Genomic DNA, 22,910 nt, shown 5'->3' with positions numbered 1-22,910 from the left:
AAGAGGTGTGCAGCGAAAATCGTGTTACTGCCCTTCTGATGCTGTTTTCCGGAGCTCTGCATGTTGTCTGCTGAAGCCCACTTTCCTTCCTCATGGCTTGACAGTAATTACAGTACAGCTAATATCAGAACTTGATTCAGTTTATTCAAATGGGAAGACTGTTGAATTGTCCCACTTCCAAAGTCAAATGTTTGTGTTAACCACAGAGATCAAATCTGTAGTGCACATACATAACTTTGAGTAGTGTTTATTTCCCTAACTTTTCTGTTCCATTCAGCTTTTGTTAACTAACCCAGATTAGCATTTTAACAACCCTGAAGTGAACTTCTGCCATTCTCCCTGCTTGGACAGTGTGTGTAGACCATCCATCATTCTGTCCTTGGCCACAACAGGCTACTGGCTCCATAACCATTTGGAGCTCCACAGAAACCATCCAACTGTGAACAGCACAGCTGGCTACAGCAATTTTTTCTTCCACACCACTGGCGGCATTGTCTGGCTATGGTAACTAAAGTTAACATCCAGAACGTGAAGTTTCTTTAGCCTTGGCCCCCCGGCCAGCCCCCGGTGCAGCTCAGCGGCACACCTGCAGAAGGGCTGCAAGATGACTGGGGCAGCCACTGGGCTCCTCTCTTCAAGGCTCCAGTTTGGAGGCAGCAACCTGTTGCTGGGAGTGGGATTGCGTTAACTCCGAGCTTGCTGGGGAGGCAGCTTGCTAGCTGAACCCTGTGCTCGCTCCGCTTGCAGGTCAGGGTGTGCTTTGAAAGCCGCCAGCTACAGAAACAGAACTTGCTGCTTTAACTTAGCCACGCAAACTGCCAGAGAGCACAGAAAGGAATGGAGAATTTCGGCTGTGTATTTCACACATTCTTGTAGAAGCCTTTTTAGTTCCACAACGGAAACCATGTGATTTCACAGGATCTGTGCCCAGACTCTAATACTTGCTACAGATGCTTTCCTTGGTTTGTTTTGCAGATCTATGAATGCAAAAGGAATGAAGTCCTTGCAGGATTTATTGTTTTAATTCTGATGTGCGCTGCAAATGGCAGGTAACTGGCAGGTGAATCTGCCTGTGGCTCTGTGCTAATTTTACTTGTTGAGACTTTCGCGTGTTTTAAATAAATTGGCCTAGCGTGGCTGGCTGTCATGCGTGAGCCGCAGCTTTCTCACTAGAAGAGAACTCTTGCTTTCAAGAGCAGGGGAGGTCAGGAGGTGCTCCCAGGCAGGGAGGGGCTGGATGGAGGTGGAGGAGCAAAGAAGTGCTGGTGGAAGAGGAGGAGCAAGGAGCTCAAGCAAGCAAGTGACATTTGTTCTGTCCGGCATGGTTACAAACCTTGCAAATGAAATCAGTCCCTGGACAGCTTTGATTTATATTCTCACACAGGAGATTGGCCTTGGTCCGCCTGACCTTGGTAGCATTACAGAGGTCGTATTTGCACACAGATACTCTTGCAAAAGGGGTTGTTGTTGCTGTTACTTCTTTTTTTAACTGTTGCATCCAGGAGCCAAATGGCAGCCCAGGTTTCTAATTCGATGGGCGCGGGATAAAGGCAGAGTGAGAAGGATGATGCTGTTCCTGGTGGTGGATGGTTGGAGCAGAGCTGGCAGATGGGTACAGCCAGGCAGCGGCCCCCAGGAGCAGGGGCTGCGTTGGCCTGCAGCAGCATGCTGGCGTGCAGGCTGCCTAAACAGAGCCGAGCTGCATGTGTCGGGAAGGGGCCACAATGCTTGTAGGCAGCAGGGGCAAGAGAGCGCTTTGAAGAGGGCTCAGGATGAGAGCGGGGCGGTAATCGGCAGGTGGGTGCTGGGAGGCTGTTCCTGCGCAAGGGAACAGCAGGGAAGGGGCACAGAGGTGCTCACCGGAGGGGATGGGCGAGCAGCAGGGACCAGCATCACAGCCTGGCTGCCCACCCGGGGCGGGAGGGAACCTCGCAGGGGATGAGAGGCGAGCAGCTGGCTGCTGGGCTCGGCTGTTCCTGCGACAACGGGCTTTTCTTAATGTGAGTCACAAATGGCCGTGACAGCTGGGCCCCTGCGTTCCCCAGCATCACCCAGGTGTGGGCTCGCACCTCTGCTGGGCAGGACCTTCCGCGGAGCTTTGTTGTGGTGTGAAACAAAAGGCATTTGTTCCCCTGGAGTGCTGCCGCCGTGTTCCCTGGTGTGGCTGTGGGTGCCGGGGCTGCGGCAGGGACGCCACTGATGGAACGTGTCGCTGCTATTTCCGTGCATGCCTATCACGAGAGATGCACTTTGGGGTCAACAGAAAATTCTCACGCTTGTATTTCAAGCCCTTGTTTCTCTGTCCCACATGGTACCTCCTTCCCGTGCTGTGTGAACACTTGGCGTGCCCTACTGGGCCGTGTAACCATCCGGGTTTGGAAGACTCCAGAGAAGAAAAAAAGTGTATTTAACTGACAGGAGCCTTAGCGCGTAGTTAAGGCTACAGAATTAACGTTTTAGATGGGGTTTGGCTGTAGCCTACTGTTCGCGAGGGAGCTGCCACTCCGCCTGTGTGATGGCCGTTAAACCAAGAGCGCGGTCAGCAGCCTGCGTGGTCCCCCAGCGATGCAGCACCCCGTGTTACACATCGGGGTGCTGCCTGGCTGGGTCAAGGGGCTCAGCACCCTGCGAACGTGACTTGACCCGGCCATGCTGCGGGGCGGGAGGGGGCCCTCTGGCTTTCCAGCAGTTGTCCGAGAGCCTGCACTGGCACCCCCGGCAAATACAGCTCTTTTGTGTGTGTTGCCACCTGGAGACAAGTGCGGACCAGGAGGGTGAGGATAAGGGAGCAGAAGCAGCGGTGTGAAAGCTGTCAGTGGTGTGCGAACAATGTCCCCAGGTGTCTTGTGAAAGGAGTCATAAGGGGGGGAAGAAAAAAATCATCTTGCAGAGTTGAATGGTTCCTTTCAATTTGCAAACTTCTGCTCTCCATGACAGTTTCTTTAACCCAGCACGTGTTTATCAAAGATTAACACTGAAAAGCCAGTAATTTGGTTTTGCTCGGTAAATCATATTTTCTTCGTAAAGTAAATGCAGTGGGGATATTTTTATCATTATGTACTTTTTTTTCCTTAATGGTAACCTCAGACAAAACATGCTTTGGGGATTAATCTGATTCCCTGCAAGTGTACGGCTAGATATTTTTTTTTTGTCTTGTGTGCCACTATACAGGTTTTGCTGTGAGAGTGGATTATGGCTTTTCCTCCCCTTAAAGCGTCAGGTTTTCATCCCTGCCAAAGACAGGACAAGCACCGCTCTGATTGCACAGTGGTCTGACGTGGCAAACTGGGCCAGCACAAACCTGGATGTATTTGGGGCAGTTGTGGAGGGAAAATAGAACTGCAGAGGTACATGGCGTGTGGGTCCGATGTGATTAGTTGTGCTCTTACACTGGCCCGATATTACGGGTGATAACATAAGGATTTAGGGAAACATTGTAATTGTATTGGGGATCTTGGGAGGCTGGTATGGAGGAGAGAACGGGACAGGCTGTCATGTAAAGCTTTAAAGCCCTAAGTCGCATTCCCTGATTTGCCACAGATTTCCTTGTGACCTTGATTCAAGCACTTGCAGTCCATATGTTACTGATTTCAAATTTTATTATTTTAATATTATTTTTTTTTTACTTTTAAAGGTCTGATCTGTGGCTTCTTTGTGGCTCACTAGTCAGAATGCCAAAGCATTGTGATGCCAATACTTTCCTGCCTTACAGGGGGAGTGGGATCATGGGGTGATGTAGCCCACGTCAAAGAGGGGAGGGTGGTGCCCAGCTCTGGCCGAGCCCTGTTCCAGATGAGTGCCGAGCGTGGCTCTGCAGGTTGTGTTCGGCCCAAGGAGAGCAGGTAGTTCTGTGATGCGGAGAATCCCCCACGCGGATGGGATGCGGTACAGGGACATGCCCAAGCTCAGGACCTAGAGCAGGATAGCCATGGCTGCTCGCTGTACCAATCCTGCTTCCCACCCCAAGCTGGCAGTAACACGGGTGTAACTTACCTAACTGCATTTGTATCTGTTTAGTAACTTCAGCAGACTGCAGGGTAAAGAATCAGCTGGATCAAATCCTGCGTTAATTTGTCTGATTTTAAAATTTTTGCCACCCTCTGTGTTCTTGATAAGCCAGGTATTCCCAGTAGACCCTCAGCACAGACACCTCTCAAGACGTACCTCTGCCCCTCCAATGGTCCCCAGGGTCTCGCAGCGTGAGCACCATTGTTCTCCCTTGTGGATATATGTATATACATACATTTACAGATACACACTCGGAGACTACAAAAGCAACAAATGTAATAATGTGATCCAACTGTTCAGTGCTAGGCTAGAAAGAAGTATTTTTCTGCCATTATGTGAAAATTTAGCGTGACTGGAACAGAGTCTGCATTTGATTAGGCAATTTAAGAAATGTAAGAGACTTCATACTGTAGGGCAGTGCTGCAAAACAATTGCTCGGAACATGTTCTAAAATTGGTTTGCCTTCACCAGATTTCCATGTGTTTCTGCACGACATCTCAAATGAAAATACAAGCAGTCACGTGGCAAGTGACTACATTTTGCTATTATGGTAAATAAAAGCAGCAGTTTAAACAATTATTCCAAATTCTGAGTAGGTTTTGAGATGAAAAAGCACGAAACTCTCCCTCTATTTACTTTCCAGCCTAGGAAAGACATTTCATAACACATCCTTTCACTGGCATAGTTAATCTTTAATGCTTAACAAGATAATAGTAAATGTTAACTTTGAGCTCAGGCTTCCTCCAGGTTTTCATGCCTGCGTTTTGTACATGTAATTGATTGTGCCCAGGAAAGTGGCAGAGCACATGCTTTGCATATACAAACAGGTTAACTGGACGGCCAGCTACCAGATTTGTCCGTGCAGGAAAACCAAGCCTAGCTAAAGCCCCGTTGTTCCCCCGTCTCCACGGGCAGTACTCCCGCAGGCGAGGCGGGCTGCCCGTTCCAGCCCCGAGAATGGCACACTGCTAACACCGGCGCAGTGCTTGAGATGCTGTGATGTGTTTCTTGCCAGTTGACAGTCTCCTGCCTCTCTCCTGGCGTTTTCCAGCAGCCATTTACTTTCTCTTTGAAGTGAGAGCAGTGGCATGCAGCAGCCTTTTCCCCAGCAGCAGCAACCGAAGCCAGCAAGCCCCATGCTTGAGCAAGGCACAGTGCTGAGATGCTGGAGGGATGTTTATAGCAGAGGAGAGCAGTGGGTGGGAAGAAGTGATGCTTTCTGGAGTGAGGTTGACAGCAACATTGTCTGGAGCACAGCCTGTTGAGCAGTGGATGTGCCTGCCTTCTCCGCAGTGCAAATCCCTGTTTTTTCCTTCAGCTGGCCTGCTTGCTGGGGCGTGTTCTTTCCCCCAGACCTCCCTTCCATTTCAAAACAGCCCGTTCGCTTCATCGTGTAGGCAAGCCCTGACCTCCTGGGCTCCAGCCAGGTCTAAAATGGGCAGTGCTTATCTCGGGGATCGGGGCTGGAGCGCAGCTGGAGGTGAAGGCTGCTCTCTGCGCTGCTGGGAGGTGGCAGGGCTTGCAAACAGAGACCCAGGGGTGCCGCCAGCAGCTGGCGGTGGCGTCAGCTGGACTTGTGCAAGTTCTACCCGAGACCTTCATTATGGCCTCACCTGCGAATACTGGTTTGTACCTGTCCCAGAGCTGCCTTATCAAGATGATGCCTAATCATGCCGAAACGTGGCAGTTTTGCTATGGAATGGCGTGCTCTGGGCGTGCAGGAGGGACACTTCTGCGCCTGGGCTGCTCACCCAGCGCGGCAGCCAGCCCTCCTGGAGGGAGGGGAAGGGAACGCTTTGGCCAGAGGTTGGGGCTTTTGTTTGGGGCCACGGGGGGTGGTTTGGTTGCATCCAAGTCTCTACTGTAAGTAATTAGATCTTCATCATCGTGGGTTGAGACTTCTCTCTAGTTTCCAGGATAAAAGTGTTTCCGACTGAAAAACACGATGGAAGCGCGGGGCAGCCCTGCCCTGGCTGTGAGCTGGAGGCACGCGGGAGCTGAGCTCGCCCTGCCACCCGGGGCTGCTCTCCCCGGCACGGTGGCATTGCAGTCCTGGGCTGGGGGTTGGGGCAGGGATGGGGGCTCCTGCTGCCGGTGTTGCCCATGGCCAGGAATTCACGGAGGGTCAGCACTGAGAGCGTAGAACAGCCCTGAACGTCATTGCATCGACATTCTCTGCACTGGTCCTTGGGCACTTTCACGGACAAATTTAGTATTTCCTAGGGGGGTCTCAGCTGGGCATGAGCAGTTTGGATGCATAAAACGCAGACCTGCTACAACGGGGAATCCAGAGCCCGGCGTCAGTTACAGAACCTTGCCCTTTATCACCGATAGCTCGACCCTGGCAAGCTTTCAAGGGGAGCATGTCCTGCGGGAGCTTTGTGAAACGGAACCGATTCAGCCATAGATGTGAGCTGAAATGAAAGGTTGGTTTCAGCTGGAGGACTTTTGTATCACCCTGGTAAGGGAAGGTAGTTAACATTAACTCTCAAAAATTAACTTAAAATAAACATAATTGAAGCAATCACTTCCAGTTTGCTCAGCATTTTATTTCCTTTCCTGCTGAAACTACCTGTGTTCGAGTCAATTTTTGATCACAGGAGAATTTAGCCCTCAAAGTGCATCTAATCAACCACTAAACATTTGCATCGTTAAAAAGTCACCCTATCCATTTTGCAAGTGTTCTGTCAGCTTGTTCCAGAGCAAGAGCAAGAGGGGTGTGCTTTCTGCAACATTAAAAGCACGCAAACAACCCAAGTGTAGCTAGCACTACCATAAGCCAATTAAGATGAAAGCTGTGATGCTCAGTGGTAGGGTTTCATCACTTTATTATTAAACTATCTTTTTTTACTTAGGCACAGATCAAGAGGTGTTAATGCAGAATCCTTAAAAGTCGTCAAGTATTATCTTAAAATAACAGACCTGTTATTTGCACTTTCATGCTCAATTAATATCGTGGCTCCAAATATCCTAAATTTTTTCTTCCGAGCTGCAGACTTTAAAGCTGTTATAGAAATAAAGGATGGCTAGATACTGCAAGTTGAAATTTGACGCTTTTTCTTATTTATTCATGCAAAACCATGCTCTAAGTTTCTAAAAGGGACTACAAGAATTAAGTATGTTTCTTTTATTATAACCACAGGTTTTCTTCCTGTGTTATTTGATAATTAGCTGAAACAATCTGTCACTGAACTCCACAATACAAATTTATCACATCACGGACAATCTCTGAGATTTGAATGTACACTAAACCCCTGTGTCAGGCATTGCCTTCAGGAACTGAAGTCAGCCTTCATTAGAAGCAGCATGCTTACGCTGGAATGCCATTTGAAAAAAAAAAATATTAAAAAAATCACACTTGCATTGATGCTGGCTGTTCTACCCTTGTTTTGGGAGGACTTACCACACTATAAAACAATTGCATCATTGGAAAACCTATGTATAGATATGACCTAAAATGGGAATCTGATCCCCCTGCTTCTCATCTAATAGATACTGATGCAGATTTTTAAGGCAAATGTTGCATTCTGTGTGGAATACTTTCTGGCTTGTAAGCAAATGACTCATTATACCCATTTCATGCAGTGAGACATAGAAAAAAGGAGCAAGACTGGAAAAAATAGAGGTAGGACAAAGGGTTGTTTGCTCCTTCTCTAGAGTTCAAGCCACCAGACGTGGGGCCATGCTGGTCTTATATTTTGGCATGGATGATAGAAAAATGCTTCGTTTTCATGTTTTGATTACCAAAACCCGCTTTGGCCTGGTTCCCTAGTGTGTGGCTCTGCGGTAGTTATTTTGTTCCACGCACAGCAGAGATAAGGTGCTGTTCTGAGTGAACATGCTGGTGCACCCATGGTTGCCACCGCATACGTTTCTGCAGCGGGTCTAGAGCACTGCTGAAGGCGGCCTGTACCCCCTTCATGTATTTTCTTCGAAATGTTTTGTCTTCTGAAAAGCTTGACCTGCTTGATAGACTAAAACTCAGCAACAAGGTACCTTTCTGTACCATGCACTGGTGAAGTGCAGCTCCAGCCCTTGCAGCAGCACCAACACCTCGCCGGCAAGCTGTTCCCTGCACCTGGCTCAAGAAGCTGAGCTTCTCCCACCTGGTAGCAGTTACCGTCAGCAAGTAAACTCCGATGTGAATCCTACCCCCGCAGCAGCCGCTGCCAGCACGGCTTTTAACTTCATGAAGCCAAGAGTGGGAACCGTACCCTTTTCAGCTAGTGTTTTTCAGCCTGCAGTTAGTGTACCGTCGGTGATTTGTACATCAAGAGAGAATCCCTGAGGCCATAGTAAACAGTATTTTTAACCTTTTTACACCAGTCCTTTACATCCAAAAAAAAAGGGGGGGGGGGAGGGGTGCGCCTTGTGTTTGACACAAGTAAGTTCCCGTTTGGAGACTGACGTGACTTTTATTTGGTTGCAAGTGCAATCTGTGACTTGCTGTAGCCCAGCCGACAGGTCTGTGTTGTTTGCATGGTCTTCTGGTTAAAGAGTTTCGGAGCACTGGTTTGGGCAGCTGCTCGGTGCCCTGCAGGCACTGCCCAGGGATGCACTGTGACCCTCACTGGGGCTTGTCTCAAGGGCTGAGAGGAGTGGAAGTTGCAGAGGGTCTGCTTTGCTCTCCATCAGGGAGAGGAGCAGTAGCCTCAGCTGTAGGTCCCAAGAAACCTGCTGAGCATCTCTGAATAAACAGCAGTAAAGGACTCTTTTGCTTTAACTTTTTATCTTATTATTGGAGTGGTTTCATGCTCAAAATTTCAGAAGATGCTATCTCAGAAATGCACTAGTTAGTGCATTTGCACTAATTAGTGCCCTCAGGGAGCCATTTGCATGCAGGAAGGAGCAGAGGACAACAGGGATTTCCCGATCTGCTGAAGTCCAGTCACTTGGGGCTGTGGGAAACCGCAGCACATGAACTGACTGAGCTCAGCGCGTTGCTAATCAGTCCTGCCTGTCCCCCCTCGGTGCCGTGGTTAACGCGTACCCCCAAGCCCAGAGGAGACCCTTGATCTCACCTAACGGCCTGATTTGCCCTGTGTCTGGGGGAGAGGGAACACCATGTAGTCATTGCAGCCTTTTCGTGTTATGTGCCTGTTTTTCAGCGTTTATTATTGCAACCTTTTTCTCCTTTGCCTCGCCAAGCTCTCCACAAGTGAACTAACTTTTAGGATATATCTTTTGTTCTGACCTATCTTGAACCTCAGCCTGGATTTGCTGTACCACACTCCTGTCTGCGCTTAGCATTTCGAGAAGCATTTATTGTGTTAAGGAGATTTTTTAAGATACTTTTTTTTTTCGAGTGAATAGAAGATATTGCATCAGTCTGGTTTGAAGCTATTTTATGTGTTGCTTCTTTCCAGCTGGCTGAATGCCCTTTCCCTTCCCCCCTCCTCTTTTACGTGGTAGCACACGGAAAGATGATTGATGGAGTGTCACCAGCGCGTTGTCAAAGGCTGGAGTAGATTAATGGGCAAGAAACACCAGCCTGTTCCCCTTCATGTGTGATTGTTTGAAGGCAGGCTCATATTTTAACAGAAATGATGCCCTGCTCCTCTGGATTCCCCCAATCAGGAATTGAAGGATGGGATTCATATGTGAGATTGAGAGGTGCCAGCCACAAGGAGCCAGTTTGTGACTTGGGACAACCGCCTGCCTTCCACTTGACCAAGAGCCCTGGCCTGAAGGCTTGCTTCAGTCAGGCTGCTGTCCTCTTCACCGGTGTGGATCTGTGCCACCGGTTAACATTTACACCTCCCTTTCTTGGTGTTTGCAGGCACAAGTAGTTACGGCACAGACCAAATGGCCCGGAGATCTTGGATCTGGTACTGCCTTTTCCACCCAGTGGCACTGGCCGGTTCGCGTGTGCTGCAAGGAGCGACCCCCACCAGCTCCGTGCCTTTGCAAAGGCTTTTTTGGTGGTTGGCCTCCGTAACAAATTCGCCCTTGATCTGTGCCTCAGTTCCCCAGCTGCAAAATAAACGGGGATAGTAATATGGTAATTTCCAAACATTGCACTTGCCATGAATTATTTCCTAGCAGAAATGCTAGGAATGCAATTTATAAGAGAAATTAATCAGACTGGTCTGAATCCTGGCTGGGGAAAAACAATCAGGCCCAGAGTGTGATTGTTTTCTGCGTTTTCTTGAAGGTAGACATTGCCAGCGTTTCATCATCAGCTGTTCTGGTCCAAACAGATACTTCAGCATTGTTATTCGTAGTCCCCAGCAGTGGCCTCCATTAAAAGGTCTGAATGTGGCAAGAATTATGTCTCTCGCACCACGGTATCTGTGCCTACCAGAAGCATACACCTGGCTGTCATAAACGCCTGTTCCAAGGTCTAGATGGAGCCCATTTTTCTGATTATCCAGGGAACAGCTGCTCTTCCAAGTTTATTCTCTTTTCAGCGGTTCTGATCTCAAGCCTATGTCCAAGCAGCTAAAAGATGCATTTTCTTCTCATATGTAGCTAGAAATCAGGGCTACTCTTCTTGTAATGTTTTAACAAGAAAAATAATGAATAGATACAATTGCCTGTGGTTTGCTGATCTAGCTCAGCTCTGTCCGCTCTTCTGTCCTCGCAGGACAAGGGTCTGTGCTTCCTGAGATGTAGGTGTTTGCTTGCACCAAGACTTGTGACAGGTGATGTTTAGTTGAAAGAGACTGCTGAACATAACTGTTCCTGCCTTTTATGTTCTCAGAGTTCATCTCTGGAGTATGTTCAGAGGTTTGCGGGGTTTCTGAGGAAGACATCAGCATGAGTTTGTTCCTGCTCTCGGTGCAATCTCCAGGGAGGCGCATCCCGTGTTTTTACATTTAGAAAAGTTTGCTTTGGTTTAGGGAGTATGATATACCCCCTGAAATTTGAATCTAATTGAGAGAACTCGATACTCTCTTTGTCTACCTGGCATTTTGGCCGTTTCCTTTTTGGTTTTGTGACAGTGTGGTTGTAGGTCACAGTTGTTGCGGCCACCAGGTAGCAGATTGCCCTTTTGTCCTCTGCAGCCGTCTCCTCCAGTCCAGAAGACATTCTCTGCCTTTGGAAGGCAGGTTGTATTCAAGTTTTGTATTTGTTGCCCCAGTGAATTCCTCCTAGAGGGAATATTGGAAGGAAAGAGAGGAAAAAGGAAACTTCCTAATGCATGCCCGTGCGTGCTGCTGGCAGAACTTGTGCAGGCTGCAGGTTGCGTGCATTTTGCAGCCAGGCCAGGGTCTCTTTGAGTCACGATGTGTGGGTCACAAACAACCTCATCTCCTGTGCTAACTGGAGCCTACATGCCTGGGAGAGATTCTTGCTCTTTGGCAATTTGTATTCATTTGTTCTCCAAGAAGATGAGGCTTCAGGGAGGACTTCTGCTAAGCACCTTACAGATGTTACTTTGCACTGACTCAACGTCCAGTTTGTGTGCCTCCCCTTTCTCTTCTTCCTCTGGGACAGCAGTGGGCTGGATATTTGGAGCCTGCTTTTCTTAGGGTGAGAAAAAAAAGGACCAAAAAAAAAAGAAAGATTGTGTAACCATTAATGATTTGTTATTGTGTCTGGGAGCCACTGTGCTGCAGGACTTTGCCTTAATGGTGCTTTCACAAGAAAGAGCTAATTTGACTAACTTTATTAATTCCAGTTTGTTTTAAGTTTGCTCATTAGTAATTTAACGCAAGATGCTTCAGCTGAAGGGGCCATGTCAGGACAAGGAAGAGCAGAGGGAAAGTGCCAGGAATCATTAGTGTTTATTAACCACTGCACTCATCAATCTTGACTAGGAGCACAGCCCATTCGTTCTGGACTGGTGGACTGAGATACAGAAATATCATTAACGGTGGAAAATGCTTCTTTTCAGGTCAGTCTGTAATGGACGGGCATTCAGACACCACCCTGTCGCCAAATGCTAGCAGGCTGTGAGCTGCTCTGCGCGCAGCCCAGCCTGATCCGCCTGAGCTCGGCAGCCTCATGGAAGGACCAAGCCCTGCCCCTAGCCAGCCCTGCTATCAATTAACAAATACAGTATTTTCATCCTCAGTAAACATTACTGAAAGGTTAAGTGTTGTTATGAAGGGGGTTTTTAATTGCTTTTCAAATTATTAAATGATTAATACTTATGTGCTTTGCTGGATCAAGCCTGGCACTTTGTACTGGCAACGCGTACCTCTCGCAGCGATTCTTGCAACATTAAAATGGCAAGGCTTCTGTTTTTTCCTGTTTAGACAAAGAGTTTAATAACCAATTTCAGCAACTGCAAGGCATTGAGCTGGTGACTCAAAGCTCTGACCTGCGAATCGGGGCTGAATGAATGCCTCCAGAAGGTTGGAGGAGGGAACAGTGTTTGCCAGGTTTCTAACAAGAAATCTGACCCCTGCCCGGACCACTTGTGGTCATTAAGGATCACATTAAGGATCACGTTTCACTTTGAGATGCGTTTTCTTGCATCCTACCCAAATTGCAACTTGAGTAGTTACATTCTGCTCACTAAAATATCCCTGCGGTTTAATTGGAGAAGCTATGTTTCCCTTCCCCTCTTCAAAGCTTTGTTGTATAACGTTGTGGTGCTATCATAACACGTGCCGTATAACCTATAGAGCGCGCGTGCACGCGCACACACAAAAACACCCCACCATGAAAGTCTCCGAAGTTGCCAGCTTTCTACAGTAACAAATAGAACTGGGGGAAAGGGGCATCTTTGGAACCCAGTCCAGCATTGTGCCCCCATTTGAGTCTCTTGCCGCCCTTGCGAAGCATGTGACAAGCACTGTCACAGTGCAGAGGCAGCATTTTTGCATTTACTATACATGTGTGTATGTCACTGCACCAGGCAACACGTCAAGTGTCTGGTCTTAGACATCAGGTCTTTCGCAGTGAGCATGTCAGGCGTAGCGTTGTGATGGCACATCCCAGAAATAAGCAATAATTTTAAAACGTGGTATGGATGTTCAGACAGCTTGTGTGTGTCATGACTTTTTGTGGATAAGATTTAGGTATTTTATGGGGAAAGGGTTTTATTGGATGACAATCCGTGATAGAGAGGATGGAAAGAGATTGCAGTTTAATTAAAATTCTAATCCCAAGTTTGACAATTTTTCTTGCCAGGTCAGCAGCCTGCATGTTCTGTTTGTGATTCCCGTGAATTAAATGGGCTGACAGTCGACAGCTTCTTTGGAAATGCCTGTAAATCCAGCTAAAAATTAGCAAACATCAATGTGTTTCAGAGCAGCTTTGCGTAGGGATATGTCACGCAGCAGTTTCCCATCAACGTACATCCAGGAGCCTTCCATAAGCACCAGTTTAGCCCACTGCTGCCAGTGTTCAAATACAAACGGAAAAACCCTCCTGCCGTAGGAAGTCGCATGCGCTGCCAAAAGCTCACCGGCGCGTTCCTCTTTCCCAGGTAGCTAACCAGTGTTGCCACAAAGGTGGTACTGACCTTCCACCAGCCATGAGGCTTCCTCTGCTCTGTGCCTCCGTGATGCTGATGAGTCTCTCCCAGTGCCGAGCTGTCAGCTTCCCTGAAGACGAGGACCCTATTAACGTCGTTGACTACCACTGTAAGTAAATCTGCAAATGGTGCTAACCGCTAGGGGAGAAGTTCTAATGTTGGGTTTTGTTGGGTTTTTTTACCTTAGGAAGTTAATAAAATAAAAAATAAAAAAAAGTCGGTTTCCTTTCAAATTGAAATGTGTTTACTGGCTTTGTATCTTTAATAGAACACTTAATCATTTTCTTAAAAAAAGCAATCAGAAATACAGCAATAACTTCAGGAAAAAGAACATTTGCTGACATTAGCCATCTTTTTCTCATTTATATTCAAGACATTACTCAAGGAATTTAGTTTAAACCCTTCTACACCTAGTATATACAGCTAATCAATGCCATATATTGATTCTTTAGCTCTATAATCCTGAGTGATGGTGTAGCCCATTTTTACTTGCAGATTCAAGGCAATATCCAGTATTTAGAGGACGCCCTTCAGGCAATGAATCTCAGCACAGACTGGACTTCCAACTGATGTTGAAAATTCGAGACACACTTTATATCACTGGCAGGTAATTTTCCCTCACTCAGTTCATTAGATTAAAATTCTTTTCTCTTCTGGTTTTGCATTTATGTGTAAAATTCATTTGGAAAAATCTGTGGAATATGATAAAAATTAGAATTGGGGGAGGACTTCCCAGAGAAACATACTGTATCTATGGCCAGTGCATGAAAATTGGATTTGAAGGCTGCAGTTACTGTAGTTATGCTAAAGCCAATGATCAAATACTTTTTTCGCTCTTTTATATTGCTGCCCTGATAAAAACCTCTCCTGATCATTTTAAACTTGGACCGACACATCAGGGATGTAGGAAGTGAGGATAACACATTTAAATACTTAAGTGGACAGCGGGACACTGTGGGTGCTCTCCAAGGACCACACCAATAAAAATCAAAACCACCCCACGTTGCCTATGACCAGCCTCCTCCGATCTGTATTAAACACAGAAAATCCATAAGCATTTCATAAAAGTTTCTGGTCTAACAAAGCACTCTAAAAATAGATTTAGCTTATCAAAAACAAGGCCCAAATTTACTTGTGTTTTTACTCTTTGCAAACAGGGACCAAGTTTACACTGTAAACTTAAATGAAGTTCCAAAATCAGAAGTTACTCCAAGCAAGGTGAGTAGGTAGAGCTGCAGGCAAGGGAGAGGTATTTTCTTAGGGTTTTAATTTTTTAAGAACTTTTCGTGGAAAGGAAATTAAATGTCCTTTTCTGGTTTGATTTAACAGAAATTAACATGGAGGTCAAGGCAGCAGGACAGAGAGAACTGTGCTATGAAAGGCAAACATAAAGTAAGTTTAGCATATACATTCTAGAAAAACAACACTAATGTTTATTGTATACGTAAAGTCTGTGATTAATACATCTTGCTCTCTTTTCAGGATGAATGCCATAACTTCATTAAAGTCTTTGTTCCAAGAAACGATGAGATGGTGTTTGTCTGTGGAACAAATGCATTTAACCCTATGTGCAGATACTATCGGGTAAGAATATTGAAAATGTCATTGATCCGTTACTGGTTTTGCTTACTCTAATTATGCTACAGCAAATACATCTAGTGTGATGGGAGCGTGCTTCAAGGTGAAATAAAACCAGACAGAAGCCAATGTGCTGAATTAAGTTTTGTGGAAAGACAATGTTATGATTTTGTGCTAGTGTACAAAATAGAAATGACGCTATCACCCATTTTTCTTCTCTAGCTGAATACCTTAGAGTATGATGGGGAGGAAATTAGTGGTTTGGCAAGGTGCCCATTTGATGCCAGACAAACCAATGTCGCCCTCTTTGCTGGTAAGAACTTTTGCTTGTAATGAGTCTAAATGATTAATGACGCCAAAGGAGCCAGAGAGCTTTTAAAGCAAGCACAGGAAAGCTAAAGGTGTCATGGTGCCCCTGCTCTTGAATTTTTTAGAGGGGCTCCAAAGGATTAGAATCTGAGCTGTTAATAAATAGGTTACGGCAATTTGGGGAAGAGTGACAGTAAAGAAACGGTGAAAAATACAGGCTAGTCGGAATTCTGTAGATTATTAAAGGCCTCTTAATACCACGTTTTCAACTTCCGTTGTAGATGGAAAATTGTATTCAGCAACAGTAGCAGATTTCCTGGCAAGTGATGCTGTTATTTATCGCAGCATGGGGGATGGATCTGCCCTAAGAACAATAAAGTATGATTCCAAATGGATAAAAGGTAATTTGGGGGAGTATTTTCCCATCACATGACAAATGTAATTTCAGTGACACAGAGGGTCAGGTAATTCACAACCAGCGTGCTTTATACATATGCTACAATGTCAGCATATATGTGGCTTTCGATATAGTACGATTGCAATAAAAAAGCAGTTTAATACAATTAAAACAAAATTTTTGTTCAATACATGAATGAATGAATCTTCAGTAACAAAATACCTTAGCTGAAATGCAATTTCTGTGAGGTCTTTTCACAGTCCATTAGCCAATATTAAATACTTCAAGTTCATTTAAGCTCCAGTGCACCCGCATTTGGACATCCTAAAATATCCAGAAGACTGGAGCTCACGGTAGCTGGTGTGGACCTGTGGAGAAGCCACCAAGTCACGCAGCATAGTGAGTGTCGTGTGCCAATTGTCTAATTCTGTGAAGTAACCTTCTCCTTGCTCTTTCTTACAGAACCACACTTCCTCCATGCCATAGAATACGGGAACTACGTTTACTTCTTCTTCCGAGAAATTGCTGTAGAGCACAATAATTTAGGCAAGGTAGGTGTTGTCACAGCGAGCTGTCAGGTAGCCGTGAGTCGTAGCAGGATGAGATCATCCTAAAACAGCATCACTAACGAGCACGGTTTACAATATGAAGTGTGGACTGGTACAGAGTTCGCACAATTTTCCCATCAGTATAATTTATGGGGGGGAGGGGTGGGAAGGGAACCAGAACAGTGGATTCTTCAACCAAAAAATTGTTTCTGGTCTCTATGCCTTGCTGTTAGGCGACCTTGCTACTGGTATCTTTTAGTTGTATCTGTTGCTGTAGTGTTGCTGTTCCCTTAACAGTTGTGGCAAGTAATGGAAAATCTGAGGGTTTTTTTCATGCTTATCAAAGAAACAAAAGAAAACAACACAAAAGAAGAGTTTCAAGGAAGTTTCTCTAATGTCCCTGGATATTGAATAATTCAGTCATGCCAGTACAGAGTATAATACTCGTGCCTCACCATGGAAGGATATTCTATAATAAATTATTAAATCCTTTACACATGGTTAATTAAAGTCTTTAAATCTCACTAACAATATGATTTTGAAGGGAAAAAAGGGCGGGGACAAGCTGCATTGTTGCATTTGCTTGGTGATACATTAAGATGCCTGTGCACGACGAGCTAAACACCATTTGCTTTCATCCTTTCTGTGCACGTAAACGGCAGCTTCCTGTTAAAGAAGTCATCTTTGGTATTTTATTAACAGCTCAGAAACAAGCACTGCTTTCCTAGTATCTCTCAAACCTTTCTCCGTTTCCCTTTCCCCTTTTTTTTTTTTTTTTTTCCTTTTTCTATTTTCCTCCACAGGCTGTGTATTCCCGTGTGGCACGCATATGCAAAAATGACATGGGGGGGTCCCAAAGAGTCCTGGAGAAACATTGGACATCCTTTCTGAAAGCTCGGCTCAACTGTTCGGTTCCCGGGGATTCATTCTTCTACTTTGATGTTCTGCAGTCTATCACAGACATAATAGAAATCAATGGAGTCCCCATGGTTGTCGGTGTGTTCACCACGCAGCTTAACAGGTGAGAGATGAGCAACCTTACATCAAAGGCAGTTCTCTGGTTCTCTCTTACACTGAAATTGGTGCCATTGTAGTCATGAGTTTTCACAACTATTTTTCTAATTTTACAGCATCCCTGGTTCAGCAGTCTGTGCTTTCAGCATGGATGACATTGAGAAAGTCTTCAAAGGGAGATTTAAAGAACAAAAGACTCCTGACTCTGTTTGGACAGCTGTACCTGAAGACAAAGTACCAAAGCCAAGGTAAAAGGTTCTTACTCATGAATGCCATAATATTGTCCTTGCAAAGAGCTACCTTAAATCAGCTGCACTCTTGAATGTCTTGTCGGGTGAAAACCAAAGCAGAGCTTTACGCTTCAGCCATAAGGATGCTCATTAGCAGGCTGCCTTCTCATTAACTAAAATGCCAAGAGGAAAACAATGTTATTCTCCTTTCAGACCTGGCTGCTGTGCAAAACACGGCCTAGCAGAGGCTTACAAAACCTCCATTGATTTCCCAGACGAAACACTTTCTTTCATCAAATCTCATCCTTTGATGGACTCAGCTGTTCCCTCGGTCATTGAGGAGCCCTGGTTTACCAAAACACGTGTCAGGTATGACACCATTCAGAAATGACACGTGAAAAGGAAAAACAAGAAAATGCACTGTTAATGATATGCCCTTTGGTCTTGATAGATACAGATTAACGGCAATTGCTGTAGACCATGCTGCTGGACCCTACCAGAACTACACAGTCATATTTGTTGGCTCTGAAGCAGGAGTAGTACTCAAAATCTTGGCAAAGACCAGGCCTTTTTCTTTGAATGACAGCGTATTACTGGAAGAGATTGAAGCGTATAATCATGCAAAGTAAGTATTACCGTAACACCTAAGCTCTTCATCTAGTCCTTGGTACCTAGCTAAAACAAGCTATTGCAAATGAAAACCGACTCATTATCACCATCACCACTTGTTTGTCATTGCACGGTGTTCCTCAGGTTGAATAACCTGAAAATATTTGGTCACTTGCCGTTTTGCATGGGTTGAGTGAACAACCTAATTCCATTCCAGTGACATCAGTGATGCAGTCTAATTCTTCCGCAAACAGATAGCTTCTTCCTGAATATGAAACGTCAGAACTAGCCGCTGCTGTTAAAAAGGAATGATGTGAGCTTATCTTGAGGGTTTCTCAAGAGTGACCAATGTATAAACTGCATCTAATCATTTTAATCTTGTTTTTTCTGGCACAAAGAATTTAGGAATGGAAGCATTCCAATTAGACTGTACAGGTGCCCAATACAGGACTCCTGTTCTGCTGAGATATTTATGCCGACTGAGAGAACAAAGAAAATGGATTTGGATTTTTTCCCTACATAGTTCAGCAAACTTGTCACCTAGCTGTAAATAGGGGCCAGAAGCTGGCATTTGATAATCCATAGATTTGTTTAGAAATCGCTCAGCAAAGACCACTAAGTTACATTTATATATGTAAAAAGTCTCTTTTCAGTAGCTACAGGGACAATAAAATGTTTGCAGTGTAAGCACTGCACAGAGTACGACAGTTACTAAAACTATGGCCTTCTGTTATTTTTGATGAACAGGTGTAATGCTGAGAGCGAGGAGGACAGAAGAGTCATTTCCCTTCAGCTGGATAGAGACCACCATGCTCTGTTCGTGGCATTCTCCAGCTGCGTCATTAGAATTCCTCTGAGTCGGTGTGAGCGTCACGGGTCATGTAAAAAGTACGGCCCCATTCCTGAACTCTCCCTTAAAGGAAGGGCACCAACATTTCTTGGGAAGGAAGTAAAAAATGCATGATTTCTTGGGGTTTTTCTCTTGCAAGGGCATGTATTGCTTCACGGGACCCGTACTGTGGCTGGTTAGACCACGAGGTGTGTGGAAGAGTGACGCCAGGCATGCTGTAAGTACCCCTTTCCAAATCGGCCTCGCATCTCTACGTATGCCCTAGAGACCACACGAGCTCGTATCCCGTTCCTCTTCTCTTGCACTCAATTAAGATATTTCCAGGTGGTTTAAAGGTGGTTTATCGGTGTGCTCTATGTCCAAGAGAACAGAAAAAGTCTGACCTAACTCTGCAGTCTCTAGGTGAAGACTCGCTTTTAGCAGGAGTTTTACATATGTGTGGGAGGACAAGTAGACCTGTAGGAAGAGCAGTTGGAAGCAGGAAGGCAAGAAATTGCTGCCTGCAAAGCTGAGCAGCTCAGAGAGGACAGGACATAGCATCCCCTCCCAGGCGTGCTCACGGCCAGGGCGCAGTCAACTGCAAATGTGAAGGCACGGGATTCACAGTGGGAAAAGAGTTAAGGTTTTGCCTCCACGCTGGAGCTGGGGTGATATATATGCATACCAAAGGCATTTTGCAAAAATCAAGTCTGTAATATACAGTGCATCAGCAGCTGTATCTTAAAAGAGGCCTTTGTAGCAGGGCACTGCAAGCTTTAACTAGTATAATTGGACAGTTGTAGCTAAAACCAAGAGCATGCCCAATGCAGAAGACACGATGAAGTTGCTGAAAAAAGGAACATTTTTTTATTTCTTTCCATTTCCTGGCATAAGCAGGTACACAGAGTTGTAAAGCCTGGTTATAACTAACTTGTGCATTTTGTAAAAGAATTTTTTTGGGCCATACACCAGCTCTTGTATATGTTTCCATTTGCTGCTTCCAGAAAAAAAAAAAAAAATCACTATTTGTCTCCCTACTAATACTGTTAATTGCAGGTTCTCTTTGTTTGTTTCATACAACCACAGCACTGGAGGATACGTACAAGATGTTGAATACGGCAACACGGCGCAGCTTGGGGACTGCCATGGTAAGGCTGAGTCATTGCTGCTCATTTCTTATGTCTCAACAGTAGTCTGTGGCCACACCTCACTATGGATGTTAAATATGTGATGAGCTTTTCAGTAACCCGATGAACACATCACCTGGTGTTACTGCGAATGTTCACAAAGCTGAGCTTTTTGGTCCTGGGTGGCAGAGTTTTGTCTTTCCTTCACCAGTTTGCAACTATTTGGGGTCTACAGCAAAGTATTGAAGAATTTATTTTTTTGTAACCAGTAATATTTTAGTTTTTATTTTCCATTACTCAGGTTTGAGATCTTTTGCTTTCTTTTTGTTACTTTTTACTGATTACTTGTTCCTTTAATTCTTTTAGAAATTTTGCCTACTACAGCTACACCAGATTACAAAATATTTGGCGACCCAACATCTGGTTAGTTTTTTTTAATTTTTTTGAATTAATGACCTTTACTTTCCTTCAGTTCAGCATTTTCAGCCCTTTTTTCCTTCCTTTTGCACAGTTGGCAATCCTCCATTTTTGTGCTTTTACTCATGTTCCCACTGATGGTAAAGATAGTCAGACTCTTCTCACTCAGCACTTCACCCTGTGTAGCCGCATGTTAACAGCTCATTATTTATTGAGACATCTTTTATTAAAGAGCCTGATTAACATAGATGACATCTTCACTGCACGAAAGTCCACTAAGCTTTACTCTTTTTTTCCCCAGCCATGCATTTGTGAATGCCCCTATTGGTCATCTCTAGTAGATGAATGGCAGAATTTCATCATCTTCCTCCTTACCTATCCTTTCCTCTTTTCCTCTTTCCCAGCAAGCTTTTTGCACAAATACACATTTTCTAAAATGTGTATTTCTATATTTTTGAAATGTTTTAAGTAGTTTATGCTAATGGAAAAAAATTAACATCACAAACTGTGTAGCTGAATGAGGACTTGTGTAGACAAATGTGGCTTAGAAAAAACTTTATATGCATTGTTGCCAGATGGACTTTCACATCCTTTTCTCCTTTAGTGATTTTTCTAGTAGTGTTTCCACCGTCAGCCCCTGGTGCTCAGGGAGACGGGACCCAGTGCTCCTCTCAAACTCCAAACCAGGACCTGTGTTGATTCCAACAGGAGCAAGACCGAGCCCTTATTTTCCAGTCTTTGCTCCTGGAACTTGGGTCTCTGCTTCCAAACCACGGGCACATTTCTGACTGACAAATACAAAAATAATACATTTGTGTGTACTGTAAGAGTGCAACAAGAATATTATTTTGTGTTTTGGTTTCTGATATTTGCACTTCTGTAACTTGACAAGAAGTAATGTTTGAGACTAATATTTTCCAGATGTATTTACCCATAATGTAAGTTAGAGACTCAGTTAGGAAAGCAACTGTGTTATGTGGAAATGCTGCCTTGCTTGCCATGAGTGTTTATCAGCTGAATTTTCAAAGTGATATTTTAGGACACAGGTACAACTGAACTTCATTTTCAAGTGTGCTTTTGAAGTACGTTTCTCAGTCAGATCTCGAGCCATGAACATTCATGCCTAAACCTACTGGGACAGCAAACACAAAATGCTTGAGTGGTGCAAAGCATACATTGGATTGTAAACCCAAATTGATGTGTTTCCTCCTCGTGTGCCTTTTCTCATAGGCTATGATGGTTCTGTTCAGCAAATGTGCTACAGAGGAGCTAGGATCTATGCAACTTTGTTCCTTAGGAACCATTACAAAATAGGGCTTAAAAACATTCCTTTCATCTCCACCTGTAGAAATGGCTCATTCAGCAGTTCCTGGTATACCATAATAGCACTAATGGGGCTGATCTGGTTTCTCGGGCATAACCTGTCACGAGTGCGTATCTTTGCAAGTAACTTTTTTTTTTTTTTTAAGATGTTTAAAAGGCAGCCAACTGTGTTGTCTCCAGTGAAGAATATAGCAATTATTAAGTAGAAAAAGTTGTGCTTTTCACCTCCACCAGTTGCTTACTTTCACTTTTGCACTGCTTTCATGTTTGACTTCTCTGGCTTTTTGGCTAGCAGCTGTTGATGTTTTAATGTATTTTTTTTTTTGTACTTAAAAGTTTTGAACCAATTGATTTTAATCAGCCCGCTGTACTTCTGCAGAGTGTAGGGGGTCACATTTTGCTCTGACATGTAACTCCCATTAAATACTGTCTCCAGCTATAGCTTAGATGTGCCATGAAACACGTTAATAAAAATCTGTTTGCCACCACAGACATGGAGTTCTCCTCAGCTTCCATTACCACAGTGGCAAGTATCCCAGTTATATCACCTAAAGTGATTGGTTCCTGGAAACCTAAAGTGACTGGCTCTCGGAAATTTGTAGTTCAAGATGACCCAAACACTTCTGATTATTCTGATCCGTTATCAGGTGTCCCAAAGGGTAAGGCCTTACCAGGGAATACATTGCAGCTGAATGGAAACCTGATAGTCTCTCAGCATTGTCTAAGGCTTAAATGTAACAGCCATGATTGTTGGGGCTGTATTTTACACCCCTTTCCTGTGAATATGCAGACAGTGCAATCATGTTTTTCATACCTACTTATCTGGTGTACAAAGCACTGCTTAGAGCTTATAATGGGAAACACCGATAATAAGCTCAGCCTTTTATTCCTGGAGTGCTCCAAAGCTCCCATTAAAATCGGTGGGAGTTTTGGATGCATTAAAAAAAATTACATTCAAGACTTATATGCACCTTTGGTGGTTGTTTTCAGACTAGTCTAGTTTGGGTAAGACTGTCAGGCCTCATGAATGGTTGCTTACAAGAACATCATGGTTTGGGGTTTTTTCATTTGGTTTGTGGGTGGGTGAACAG

General features: G+C 44.8%; 1 protein-coding gene across 12 annotated transcripts in view; it reads left to right on the top strand.

Moving 5' to 3' along the window:
- Positions 1–22,910, top strand: part of SEMA6D (semaphorin 6D) — a 138,634-nt gene that overhangs the window by 110,301 nt on the left and 5,423 nt on the right. For 5 of the 12 annotated variants that reach the window (XM_040600623.1, XM_040600622.1, XM_040600626.1 and 2 more), the window contains exons 2-18: positions 13,391–13,547; positions 13,934–14,045; positions 14,596–14,656; positions 14,768–14,830; positions 14,921–15,022; positions 15,239–15,329; positions 15,607–15,726; positions 16,185–16,273; positions 17,074–17,291; positions 17,401–17,532; positions 17,728–17,883; positions 17,966–18,139; positions 18,871–19,011; positions 19,113–19,190; positions 20,009–20,100; positions 20,446–20,502; positions 22,311–22,478. In XM_040600623.1, the coding sequence (XP_040456557.1) occupies positions 13,439–13,547; positions 13,934–14,045; positions 14,596–14,656; positions 14,768–14,830; positions 14,921–15,022; positions 15,239–15,329; positions 15,607–15,726; positions 16,185–16,273; positions 17,074–17,291; positions 17,401–17,532; positions 17,728–17,883; positions 17,966–18,139; positions 18,871–19,011; positions 19,113–19,190; positions 20,009–20,100; positions 20,446–20,502; positions 22,311–22,478 (1,963 nt within the window). In that variant the 5' untranslated portion in view covers positions 13,391–13,438. The remainder of the gene's footprint in view (positions 1–13,390; positions 13,548–13,933; positions 14,046–14,595; positions 14,657–14,767; positions 14,831–14,920; positions 15,023–15,238; positions 15,330–15,606; positions 15,727–16,184; positions 16,274–17,073; positions 17,292–17,400; positions 17,533–17,727; positions 17,884–17,965; positions 18,140–18,870; positions 19,012–19,112; positions 19,191–20,008; positions 20,101–20,445; positions 20,503–22,310; positions 22,479–22,910) is intronic. The other 7 variants (XM_040600628.1, XM_040600630.1, XM_040600632.1 and 4 more) reach the window with 7 other exon arrangements.

This window comes from Falco naumanni, chromosome 7, assembly GCF_017639655.2.
Source record: "Falco naumanni isolate bFalNau1 chromosome 7, bFalNau1.pat, whole genome shotgun sequence".
Lineage (NCBI taxonomy): Eukaryota > Metazoa > Chordata > Aves > Falconiformes > Falconidae > Falco > Falco naumanni.
This window is presented reverse-complemented; position numbering and strand designations above follow the sequence as displayed.